The following is a 12933-nucleotide window of genomic DNA, read 5'->3' on the forward strand; positions in this document are numbered from 1 at the left end:
CTCCCCGCCAATGAATTACAATCACAGTTATAATTACTACAGTTGCTGTGTATCACGAGCAAGTCCTTAAATCGCAGAAACGTTTCCAATTAAAGACAATGAACTGATCTGTCGCATCAATCACACTCGGAAACCTTTACATATTCGCAAATAATCTTCTCACTCATACTTTGTATCATGCAAATCTTTGTGATGACGATAGATGCATGTGGCTACCGTTTAATGCAATACAAACGGTTAATACAATAAAATTGTAATTTAAAATGTTGAGTAGCGTATACATAAAAATAATTTATATTTTCCTTTCTTCTACAGTTTTTTTTTAATTTGACAGTATATGTGCAAGCTATACTCTGTTAAATTGTTTCGTTTATTGTTATCTGATGCCAACATTGCCTGACTGTTTGGAGTGAACATCAATGAGTTCATGGTAATGATAATTACTCGTGCAGAAGAACTCCTTAAAATTAAGAAAAACTTAACGCGCGTAGCGATCTACTTTTGTTTGATCGACTTCTAATTTTATACTTACAATTATATCGTACAATTGAGGTGCTCTGTGGCAAGCAGGCACATGCCACATATGTATGCATAAACTTTCGTGTGTTTGCATCATTAAGTCGGCCCTGCAATGTAGTGTGAAGAAATCATAAAACGGTGGTATGTGCCTGTTTTCCACCCATCTCTGATGGATTACCATCAAAGTCATTCTATTGGATGACAAATGCATCAGGTAACAGCAATGAAAATCCCACGTGTTCTTTACAGACGGTCACGTCCATTACACACTTATAAAATACTTGGGACTTAAGAAACTTGAAAACTAAGAAAATTTCAGTGCAAAGCAGTACCCCCATATCACAGTGCTACAAATAAAAATTATAATCCTTAAAATGCTAATTTACTTCTACATAGCAAAATATAATATTCAACTAGGTACATTAAAATTTTGGCATTATCATTGCATGATTTGAATTCCTACAGGCACACCATTTCTATATTGATATAACATGAACTTTTATCTCACTTTTTTAACATTTCTACCAATTTCCTCGCGACGTTCTTGTGTTTATTCGATACAGCAACTTGCAATAACGTATTCCCCTGATCATTACGAGCTCCCGTTGCAGCTAGAAACTGGTCAGGATTTACTGCTTTTAGGCTACTGATAATTGCAACATTACCACTTTCTGCATACGAAAATAGTCTTTCAATTAGTTCCAAGAAGTTAGTAACATTTTGGTCGCTGGAAACGCAAACAGGTGTTTCATTTTTGTTGTTTTTAATGTTCCAAGTTGCACCATGTCTCAGTAAAGAATTGACAATCGCGGCAGAACCATTCTTAGCTGCTACGTGGAGAGAAGTGCTACCGCCGGTAGTGGTTTTAGCATTAATAAAATTGGTCAATTTTTCAGGACGCGCATGTTGTAACAAAAGTTCCATCATTTCTTTGTTACCCTTGGAAACAGCAATGTGTAGCGGTGTATTGCCCTTATTACTAGCTTGAGTAACATCACCGCCGTTTTGTATTAAAATTTTTACTGTATTTATATTGTCACTATCAACAGCGTAATGTAGTTGCGTTTTCCCATGATTATCCCTCGTATTAACATTTCTTCCTAAATCTATTAAATTCTTCGTGATATTTTTGTTTGAATCAATTTCTCCATCAGTTAATCGATTATTAACTATCTTTGACAACTTTTCCACAAGATCACGAATTCTTATAGTCTCTAGATGTGCAAGCCCGTATAATTTGTTACACTTCGCAAGGACCTCTTGGTAAACTTTTAAGGCGTTCTTGTATTTTCCCTGCTTGAAAAGTAGCGACGCTATGTTATTTTTGGTAGTTTTAAGATCAGGATACTCCTTTCCAAAAGTAATTTCTTGAAAATCTGCTACCTCTCTAAAAATTCTTAAAGCTTCATCGTGCTTTCCCTGATCTTGTAATACCAGTGCTATATTATTTTGTGCGCGGAAAGTTTGAGGATAATTAGGAAACATCGTTTGTAACACATTAAGAACGTCGTGGAAGATTTGCAAAGCTTTGCCGCCCTCGTTTTTGTTATAAAGAAGCATGCCCATGTTATTTTTTGTTGTTAAGGTGTCTAAGTGATTTTCTCCTAAGTTTTGTTTTTGAATGCTAAGTATCTCTTCGTAATGTTGAAATGCCTTATCGGATTTCCCTTGTTTTGAATATATTACAGCAATGCAATTTCTTACTTTAACCGTATCAGGGTGGCTATCTCCTAAAATAACTTTCATGCGTTTTAATACATCCTGAAAAATTGTTAAAGCATCGCTATACTTCATTTGCTCGTCAAGTATAAATGCTTTAGTGTTTTGTGTAAGTATGATATGAATATTGTCGGGAGCCAAAATATTTATCTGTTTTTCAAAAACATCTTGACATATTTTTAGCGCTCTGTCATACTCCCCTAGCTCTCGCAGTGCTTCAGCTATATGACGACGAGTACATAAAACATCAGGATGATCTTCTCCAAGAATACTTTTCTCAGCATTTAGTACACTTTGGTAAGTCCCCAGAGCATCACTGAATTTGCCTTGCGAAAAAAGTATTCCAGCTATATTCCTCAGTATATTTACAGTAGTAGGATGATTTTTTTCCAAAGTAGATTCATTGTATATTTCTTGCAAAAGTTGTAAACTTTCATCGTATCTGCTTTGTTTATAAAGCACACCAGCAATGTCAGCCTTTGTTTTTAAAGTTTCTGAATCATTTGCACCTAATGTAGCCTCTTGAAGAACATATACGTTTACCAGAATCCGTAAAGCTTTGTTGTGTTCACCCTTATGAAGCAGTATTACCGCTATATCATGTTTGACTGACAAGATTTTGGGATCATCATTTTCTAATGTGTCTTTCCAAACGTCCAGCACTTCTTGGGAGTACTTTAAAGCTTCGTTATATTTACTTTGTGCAGACAACACGTGAGCAATGCTAATCTTCGTTTGTAAAATGCCAAAATCATTTGCACCTAACGTAGCTTCTTGAATACCATGTATATCTTGAAGAATTCGTAAAGCTTTGTTGTGGTCACCTTTATGGCACAGTATTAAAGCTATATCATGTTTGACTAACAGGGTCTCAGGATCGTCAGTTCCTAATGCGTCTTTCCAAACGTCCAGCACTTCTTGGGAGTTCTTTAAAGCTTCGTCATATTTACTTTGTGCAACCAACACGTTAGATATATTATTTTTTGTTTTCAAGGATGCGTAGTCATATAGCCCAAAATTATTGTTTGCGAAATTCAAGGTACCTTGAAGAGTTTTCAAGGCAATGTCATATTTACCCCACTTCAGAAACGCCATCCCTATATTGTTCAGTGTCATGCAATAATGCAATAATCGAAGATTATATCCTGGTGGTAGAGTAGGAACTAGCTGTAATATAGTTGTTCCCAATACATATGCCTCCTCGAACTTCATGCTACCAATAAGTGCATTGCTAATATAACACGAAAGGTCCCAAAACTCTATTACTAGTAACTTATTTGAATAATACCAAACAGATATTGCATGCTTAATATTTCTTGGTGTGATATTATCTATATTAAATAGCCTTACAGCTTTTTCCAAAATCTCTTGTTCCCAATTTTTCTTTTCCAAGTGCATTCTTATTACTTGCTGTACGAGTCTGTGTACATTAAGCATTGCATGCTCTGAATTAACCATGGAATATTGCTCTAGTAATTCAATAGCAGATGCTAATTTTTCCATATCTCTCGATAAATTGGAAAACATATCTGTAGGTATACCTTCAGGAGCTAAGTAAGATGTAATATATAAAATCTCTAAAGCATCATTACCACCTTCTTTATGTTTTATCATATCTAAAGTAATATTCGAAGTCGTAAATACATTTCTGGTGTGATCATTACCGCTGTCTTCTGGAAACTCAATATCCAGAACTTCGTTGGTCTTTGCATTATACCTCACTAGGTAATCCCTAATTTCGAACTTCGACCCTACGTGTCTCCATTTTTTGTCCTGTAGTCTTGTATATGCAACGGCTTGTTGCAACGCTAATGGAAGAAAATGTAACTGCCCCACCAACTGTTTAATATCTCCCTCCTGTGCGTTACTTTTTAGGTCGAGAGACATTTTAATGAACTCCATTGCCTCTTCCTCGCTAAATACATCCAATTGTAATACTTTTATATTTTTCGGCCATTTCTGATTACGTGAGGTTATTAAAACATGAGGCCTGTTATAAGTGGATGATAAACTTGGTAAAAATTGATCTATACCACTATCGAAGTCATTTTGACTTTTGTATTTCTCAGCATTATCAAAAACAAAAAGACTCTTTCCACGAGAAAGGAACATATATACATCTTCAACTATGGAACTCATTTCCTTTTCTTCATTGTTCACATTTTTCGTGCTAATTCTCAATACATCGCAACTTAATCTACGAAAAGATTCTGCGAGATCTCGATAACTTTCAGCATTTATCCATATCACTTTATTATCATAGTCTGCGGCGTATTGATTGATATACTTTCTAGCTAACTCACTTTTACCTACTCCTCCAAGACCAATTATGGAAACCAGTGGTGAAGTTCCTGCGGTATCTGGACCTTGTAATAGCATGTATAAATGATCTAGTTCCCGAGCCCTACCACTAAACGACTTTACTGGATCTCTCATATTAAACCAAATAGGAAAGCCTATTTTTACTTTATCAAATAACTCTTTCCCTTCTTCGTGAGATATAAATGAGCTATTCCTTTTACCTTGCAACCATGCCAACATTGTTAAAAAGAACTTATTATATACATTTTCGGTTGTAATAAAATCAAATTCTTTACCTATTTCCTCTTTAATAATCTGACCTAACTCTTCTTCATTAGGCTGATTTATTGCAAACACAAGATGATTTAAAAAGTCTTTTATCTCATCATCGGAATATGTGATTTGCTTTTTTGGTAATTCAACTACATTACAGGCTTGTAATTTTGGTTTTAATAAGACAGCAACGTCCTGATTGAATCTATAACGTACAGGCTGTTTTTCACCATACCCTATATCAAGAATATTATCTTTACCTACTATCCTCTCTACCTTAATCTGTGCCTTTTTCATGTCATCGAAATTAAAACCTATATTAGTATAAATAATAATATCTTTTATTGTTCCATTTTTAAATAACTCTTGTCTCTTAGAATCTTGATAAGAGAAGAAGTACTTTATTAAACTATAATCACCCTTAGGTTGTGCTAATAAATTACTTACTGTAATCTTTTTTGATTCATCTAACTTGTGTTTAGCTTGCAAAAGGCGATACACTTTTTTACCACCTTCAATATATTCAAACACTAAATCATCAAACTTATTTGCTTCCTTTATTTCTGTACCTAAACGAAAAGAACATTGCTGGGAGATTCCGCGCCATAAAAATAGCATCAATATCTTTAACTGGTAAATATTTCCATGAATCGCGTTTGATCGCGTTTTTTGTACGTTTTTCATGTTTGCATTTGAGGCAATATTATTCTCTTTTGTTGAAACTTCAGATGTACCTAGTTAATGTAATTGTCTATATGTTAAACGTATCTTACTAATATATCGATCTAACATCACGTTCTTTACTATATTTGGCATTCAAGTTACGTTCCTAGCAATTATGTTATCTTGTGTTTGTAATTGGGAGGTTACCTATGTTTTTAAAATTTCAGACGTTTTCGCAAATACAGAAGCGTTTGTAAAGCGTTGTTTCCCCTTCAACTATCGTAACTGACTTTTAATAAGCAACTCTGTACCCCTCATGTTCTTTTTATTATCTTGTACAGTAGATCCCATAAAATGAATATTATGTAGATATTCCAGCTGCGAATAGTATGCACTATTCTTGCGCTCATACGCAATTCTATGCACTCATTTTATTTTTATTTTTAAAAAGACTGTGTGGAAAGGAGCTGGTAAATATAAGCAAGGCAAAGCATGTTTATGTACTACTCTATGAAATCTTCAATTTACTTTGTAACTGTTGAATCAGAAATTATTGAAAATCGTACGACATAAGAAAATAGGTAATTGCTCGACAAACTGACCAGAATTTTCATTACTCACATTTCTGAATTTCAGATACGAATGTTATATACTGCGTCCTACGTCAGATATCCTACTGCCTATCTGAACGCGAACAGCGAACTTCGCGACTGGCTATCATGCATCTCCACTCTATCATATTGAACCTCATGCAATCACTATATCTTATCATGCCAATGAATCACTTTGTGATTACACGGTTGCCATTTAATGCAACAAGAACGGTTAATAGAATGCAAATAAAAATTATAACCTTTCAAATGCTAATTTACTTCTACATAGCGAAATATAATATTCCTTTAAGCGATTGTGTTAACAATATGTGGAACACCTTGCGCAAGATTATATAATATTTTCCTTATAATTTATTATTTCAGTAAAAATGAATACAAGGGTTTCAAAAGTACATATAAATTATTATTACTACTACATACAGATTCAGTGTAAAATACCTCTAAATAAAAGGTTTTACAATTGCGTTTCTATTTTGCATCTGAAGATAAAAACTTGAAACTGCAAAATAATACAAGCCACGTAAATTTCTCTATACATGTGTATGTTGTTGTAGTATCAAAATGTTTCTTAATTTCTCCTCCATACGTTACATATAAATTGTATATGCTTCATCGTTTCAATCAGTGAGAAAGTACAGTAATACAATTTTACAAGTCAATAAAAAATTGAGTAGTAATTAATATTCTTCAGAACTGTTACAAAACTGATTCCATTTTCGATTGTAAGTCCATAACGGTGTTAAAGGTGATATTACATTTTGTATGCAACAGAGTGCTTGTCGGAAAAAATTCTTTTAAAATAAAAGTTTTTTATATTATGGCTATGACGATATGATTATTATTGGCACTTTAGAATTTTCTCATCATTTTGACAGGCTGTACCCCTATTAGTTTTGTCATTGACACTGTAATGCTGATAAGATATATAAAATAACGTGTACAGTCTTGTCTCGTTATAAGTACGCCGCTAAAGGAAACACTATGCTCAGCACGCCTTTGTTCTTTGCCGTGTTCTTTGAGTAAAACAATGCCGCCGCTATGTCGACCAAAATTCATGGCTTGTCGGTGTCGCAAACCCTCTGGCTCATCCTCAGTCTCTTGCCCTCGCTCTCACCGCGGCGACTACAAGCGAAGTAGTGGGGATAGAAATGCACTCTTAACGAAACAGGGGACTCGTACTTATAACGGGACAACACTGAAGTAGGTTTTCTTTATGATTAAAGAAATGACGCATGTGTTGTTCTCGTATAATCTTACTCGTAATGTACTTAACCGTTTTACTGCCTAGCTAGCCGTTTCAGGAGCGCGAAACTTAGACGCACTTCTCCAAAATATAAAACTACTTAATGATTATTCTTTCAGTGAAAATCAGTGTACACACGCACATATACACCGGGTGAACTTGAGTGAAGGAGCCCTTGCGCATTGCAAGAGATACAGGGAGCCCGCCTTCTCCCCTTCAGAGATTAGTACCAAATATTTAATTGATATGCCGAGGAATGTTTCCTCGCGAGGGATTCAAATTCACTCCGAGTACATAGAAATGTGGGATGGCCGTGTATTTTCCAAGTGAACAGATATAGAAAGCCATTAATGAGCTTTAGTTTTTAAACAACGTGTAAAGTACAATTTAATTTTGTATACTAATGTTGGTATCACTATCAATAGTTAAAAAATATGTATTTCACATGTAAATATTAACTAACTACGTGCTATTTTTCCTTAAATAATCTATCATCTCCATTACGTTCGAGCTACTTCGCCGAAAATACATTAACACTCTGACTAGCGCAGGGTTTTGACAATTTCCCCTTCAAGGTGCTCAGACTCATCCACGCGCAAGCTTTATCGCGCTCGACTTCCTGCGAGCAAGGGGGTCCCTAAGGCGGCGAGCATACAAAATGAAGTTCGAACTCGGTTTATTTTCAAAACGAAACATTATGGGACCTTCGGACAATATTTTCACGCTTTTAAAAAATTATCAGCATGAAACCATGCGAAAACCAAAGAGAGGGTAATAGTAACAGGCAACGCGGTGGTGCACTGTTGAAGTCGCTCTTTTCGTTTGTCCCTTTATTGGTTGTACGTATAGACAGTTGAATATTTTTGTCTTACTGTTGCCTCCTGTTAATTCTTTACTCTTTGCCAAAACCGTGTAGGTACACTGCACAGGATGCAAGTCCCAGGGCGTTGAAACACGCCGACGCCAGTCAAAGTGTTAGTGTACCGCGTGTGGCTATCGTAGCGTGTTACAGGACTCGAGCGCGACTTATAGGTGGGGCATGGCCAGTGAAACGGTTATTTCTCGCTTGGCGGATACAGGATTTAGTTAGACTAGGCCTACGTATCCAACTACTTATACTACTTATTACTGAATAGTATCACTTCTTTAAGAAAATAGGAATTTAAAATCGTAAGATCAAATTCTAATATAAAAGTTTATCATGAGATGTATGCAAATGAAATTATATATCAAAATGGAGCCTGTATCAAGCGGCCCAATGTTAATAGATTGGTCCCATTCCTTTAATCGCACTTTACACGGTAGAACAAGCATAAATATAGCGTAGCAACTACCCACAAATATACGGCGGAGAAAGTAGCGCCTCTTAGGCGCATTCCGTTCGAGTCGATTGGCGATGCACAAGTGCACATCAAATTATTATGCCTCGGACCGATGGTGCGTCGGCTACCAACGAATCGTTCTCAACGAACACAAATGCGTGGTACAGCAGGTGTTCGGTTCCAAAAAGGACACATAGACGTTACAATTTTTCATACGATTAAATTTTCTCAGTCTTCCGCATGCTCGGTGTGTGGAAGAAAGACGCACAGATCTTCCCTTAATCAGGGAGTAGTATTTCTATATACCGTAGGGCGCAGAAAGAGCGTAATTCGTGGTAAGACAAAGAGATTGCGAAGGAGGAGCAGTGAGGTAGCTAACAAGGGAAGATCCCGAACTAGAAAATTCAAAAAATTCTGAAACTTTGTGAATATATAGGGGATTTCCTCCTGATCACAACGCAATTTTTGTTTGCTGCCCAAATTCACTGGAAGGGGGTGAGATTAACCCCTGAAAATTCGGCTATTTTCTGATTTTGTGTTATAACTCGTGAACTGTAAAATATTTTTTTCACCAAATGATAGATCTGATTAAAAGAAGTAAATTTTGTCTTGAAACTTTTTCCCTATCTCTTACAGAATGCTAGTTACAAAATAAAATCGGAAAATAGCCGAATTTTCAGGGGTTAATTTCACCCCCTTCCAGTGAATTTGGGCAGCAAACAAAAATTGCGTTGTAATCAGGAGGAAATCCTCCACATATTCACAAAGTTTCAGAATTTTTTGAATTTTCTAGTTCGGGATCTTCCCTTGTTAGTCGTATGACTTGAAACATACAGTGTTGTCCCGTTAAGAGCACGGGTCCTCCTTTACGTTAAGAGAACGTTTCTATCCCCGCTACTTCTTCTGTAGTCGCCGCGGCGAGTGCGAGGAACTGAGAATGTGCGAGAGGGCACGTGACAGCGATAAGCCATAAATTTCGTTCGAGATTGCGGCGACATCGTATTACTAAACGAAGACGGCAAATATGAAATGCGAGCTGAAGAGCATACCGTTTCGTTAAGAGACCGCCTTGTTTCCCGAGCGGCGTGCTTACAACGGGACACCACCGTAGGTACATACAATACACAAAATCGTTACGCCCGTGGGTCCTTAAAGGTTATGATTACGGTGGATGCGTGTTTTGTCGAACTGTTGTTCTGATGAATAACGCCAGAACAATTAATTAAATGAATTCTCAGTCTATAGTTACAGTGGGTGCATGCTCTAACGAATACATCCGACATGTTTCTCAGAAATACGTGGCTATAGTGAAGCATATTTTCACGAAATGTTACTGATGTCTTAGAAACTCCTTTACCTATTCAAAATTTGACTTATGCCTGGAAGAACTGAATACGTAAAGTCTTTGCTTCAACAGAAAGAAGTGGCGAATGTCACACATTATTTCAAGATATTAACCCTTCGTTGACACCCTGGGTGTCAGCCACCCATAAGCAGATTTTGACTGTCTGTACCTTCTATATGCAAAATAAATACTTTTTCTCCAAAGCCGACTTATAAACTATATTATTTCTCAAAATATTATATCTGAACAACAACTCTGTAGATTCTTGAATTCTTTAGACTTTTGACCGTATTCGTTATAACACGCATCTACTGTAACCGCGGACTAAGGCTAGCGATTACTGCGTTTGACGTTACACAGTAGAACTCTTAGGCGGCCTCTGTACATGCATATACATATATTTAATGATGAAAGTATCGTCAGCGGTAGACATATAGCGAAGTCACAAATTTGGCAGTTTAGGTGGAGTTGAATTAGAGCTGGGATGCTTCGTCGGGCCCTGAGCGAGGCTTGACTCTTCTCTTCATGTTTCCCTTTACGCCTGGCTACTTTTAGAACTTTACAATATATATCTACCACTAACTATACCTTTTTTAAATATGTATTTGTGTTATGTGCTACATAGTTTTACACTTATGCATAATATTAACGTGAGTTAGTTTTAAAAATATAATTTATTGTATTAAAAAATGTATACGATCTAAATGAAATGATGATTTTATGTTTAAATAGAAATCAATTTATGCTGGACTCTTTAACAGTTCAATGCATCTGAAAAATGTCCCCAGTGTTGCGGGCCTACACTGTACGGAAAATTCGTGTAGAACGTTATAGTCAATTCTTTGCAATATCTGTTCACTTGGAACGTAGAAAAATTCACATTTTTTTTAACAGTAGGTAGATACATACTTCTTTCGTAATGCACTGTCAAAAGGCTAAGGTCATTTCTTTTACTATTCAGAATAATAAAAGTATTTTTTATTTGTTTTTCTTTTTTACTTGGTATATTGTAATATCAAAGTAGACACGTACTTTTTTAGGTATGCGTGAGCTTGTAAATACTATTTGTAGACGTTGCTAAATTAATATTCTATCGGCTCTTTTAAATCTAACTGGCTACGTCAAATTGTCGAAAATTTGAATGCAAATCGTATACTTTACAATTTCATTTCTATGTACTAAGTGTTATTACATTCGGCTACAAAGGAACAGCATACATTCAATGCAACTTTCACTGCTTCAGATTCAGCTCGTTATAGATCGGCTAGTTCTTTAATGCGCATCGAACGCATACTTCAGAAATGTAAACGAGACATTGGACGTTTAATTATAAACTTAAGCTACACCTTAATGTAAATAAAAACTGCCAACGACAAAATACAACGATCGTCGGCATAAATAAATTAATACAAGTAAAATCCAAAAACAAATTCATGATTATTATTGTATTTAAAGCAATTTAAAAGCTTAATATTCATATTCATTACATTAGTGACAACATTGATTTTAAAGTTCATAATAACTTTAAATACATGTCTTCAAGAGTTGATGATTAAAGCATTAAAAGTGTTGACATTCAACAATGACATTAAATACACGTGCTTTTTAAAAAGAATCTCGAAGTGGCTTAAAACAATTCTATGTAACAGATATATTAATTTACTTACATCTAAATGAAAATAAATAAACTTTACAAGCCACAATAGTTAGACATGGCTTACATTACTTGTCATTTCTATACTTATTTATTGTAATGTTATTTTATATATATTTGAAGCCAATTATGTCACAATTTAGATACAATTTTTATCTGCACATTATTCCCATCTGGTGACCAAAGTATTTTTTCTGCATTTCACACAAATTGCAATATTACATATATATATATATATATATATATATATATATATATATATATATATATATATAATAAATTATAAAAAAAATTGACTGCCCTCAAATTACACAATCAAAATTGTAAAAGGGAATGTGTACCGTTTTTCATATACTAATGTAAGTGTTAAATCACATGAACTTACCTCGAGACGTGACTTTAAATAAATATAATTCGTAAAATAACTATAATATTAATGATAGCGGAAATACCATTTAAAAAATTTTGGCTTCAGATAATAATATCTTTAAAATTGAAGTATTTCGATAAACGTTAGACGGTTGAATTTTATGAAACAAGTTAACACACGGTCTACAAAATGCGAAATATCAGAACTGATTATTAATTGCTATGCTGCACCACTCCAATGAAAATATGATATACTAATATTATTGAATGTTGTATTATAGTATTTAAAACAGTATGTTAATACCAAAAATATAGCACGCTCTGTGTGAAAAATAAACATAGTTCTGACTGCACCTGATGTGAATTACATTAAATCATAGATGTGATGATGTATCTTATGAGTATGCGCACACGTTTCCGAAAAGCAATGCACAATGAGAGATTTTTTTAATACCTATCTACATGCACCAATATAGCTAGGACCTGAAGTGTAAAGTATGACAATTACATCGATATAAAACAGAATTTCCATTAACAGAACATACTTTCGCGATACCTTAACAAAGAATATTTGCTAATCTTCTTGTACATATCATTTCTTTCATTTTGCACTAATACTGAAGTTAATGTCGACCCCGCTTTGAACGTTTTCGCTTCTTCTTTTTCGAAGCGACAGTACTTGCACTAATTTTAGGAGCGTTACCGTCAGTGGTACTTGTAGATATAATCGTTTTAGTTTCCTCTTGCAGAGTACTCACGGTAGAGAATTGCCCAGTTGTTTCTTCGCTTTCGCTCTCAGCGTCGCTCGCCCCTGTGCCAGTGACGCTCTCTACTTCGTCTTCGGCATTACTTAATTCCAGCGAGATAATTTTCTCTCTCAAAGTCTCAACCTAGCGACACAAATGTAAACG

General features: G+C 35.1%; 4 protein-coding genes across 11 annotated transcripts in view; 1 reads left to right on the forward strand and 3 right to left on the reverse strand.

Moving 5' to 3' along the window:
* The window catches only part of LOC143371513 (transmembrane and ubiquitin-like domain-containing protein 1), a 66771-nt gene that overhangs the window by 44944 nt on the left and 8894 nt on the right, over nucleotides 1-12933 (reverse strand). The window lies entirely within an intron of this gene.
* Nucleotides 1-12933, forward strand: part of Dnali1 (Putative inner dynein arm light chain, axonemal Dnali1) — a 130320-nt gene that overhangs the window by 7533 nt on the left and 109854 nt on the right. The window lies entirely within an intron of this gene.
* Nucleotides 279-6325, reverse strand: LOC143371497 (uncharacterized). The gene is made up of 2 exons (XM_076816725.1): nucleotides 5213-6325; nucleotides 279-5126 (listed from the first exon to the last, which is right to left on the reverse strand). Exon 2 carries the CDS (start codon nucleotides 5107-5109, stop codon nucleotides 1024-1026), a length of 4086 nt encoding a protein of 1361 aa, XP_076672840.1. The 5' UTR covers nucleotides 5110-5126; nucleotides 5213-6325; the 3' UTR covers nucleotides 279-1023.
* The window catches only part of Scrib (scribble planar cell polarity protein), a 76753-nt gene continuing 76353 nt past the window's right edge, over nucleotides 12534-12933 (reverse strand). For 6 of the 8 annotated variants that reach the window (XM_076816715.1, XM_076816720.1, XM_076816716.1 and 3 more), the window contains one exon: nucleotides 12534-12912. In XM_076816715.1, coding sequence (XP_076672830.1) covers nucleotides 12646-12912 — 267 coding nt within the window. In that variant the 3' untranslated portion in view covers nucleotides 12534-12645. The remainder of the gene's footprint in view (nucleotides 12913-12933) is intronic. The other 2 variants (XR_013086029.1, XM_076816719.1) reach the window with 2 other exon arrangements.

Source organism: Andrena cerasifolii, chromosome 7 (assembly GCF_050908995.1).
Source record: "Andrena cerasifolii isolate SP2316 chromosome 7, iyAndCera1_principal, whole genome shotgun sequence".
In the NCBI taxonomy this organism is placed as follows: domain Eukaryota; kingdom Metazoa; phylum Arthropoda; class Insecta; order Hymenoptera; family Andrenidae; genus Andrena; species Andrena cerasifolii.

Excerpts from the sequence above, each read along its gene's own strand:
- LOC143371497 (XM_076816725.1), bottom strand. The coding sequence starts at position 5,109 with ATGAAAAAGGCACAGATTAAGGTAGAGAGGATAGTAGGTAAAGATAAT.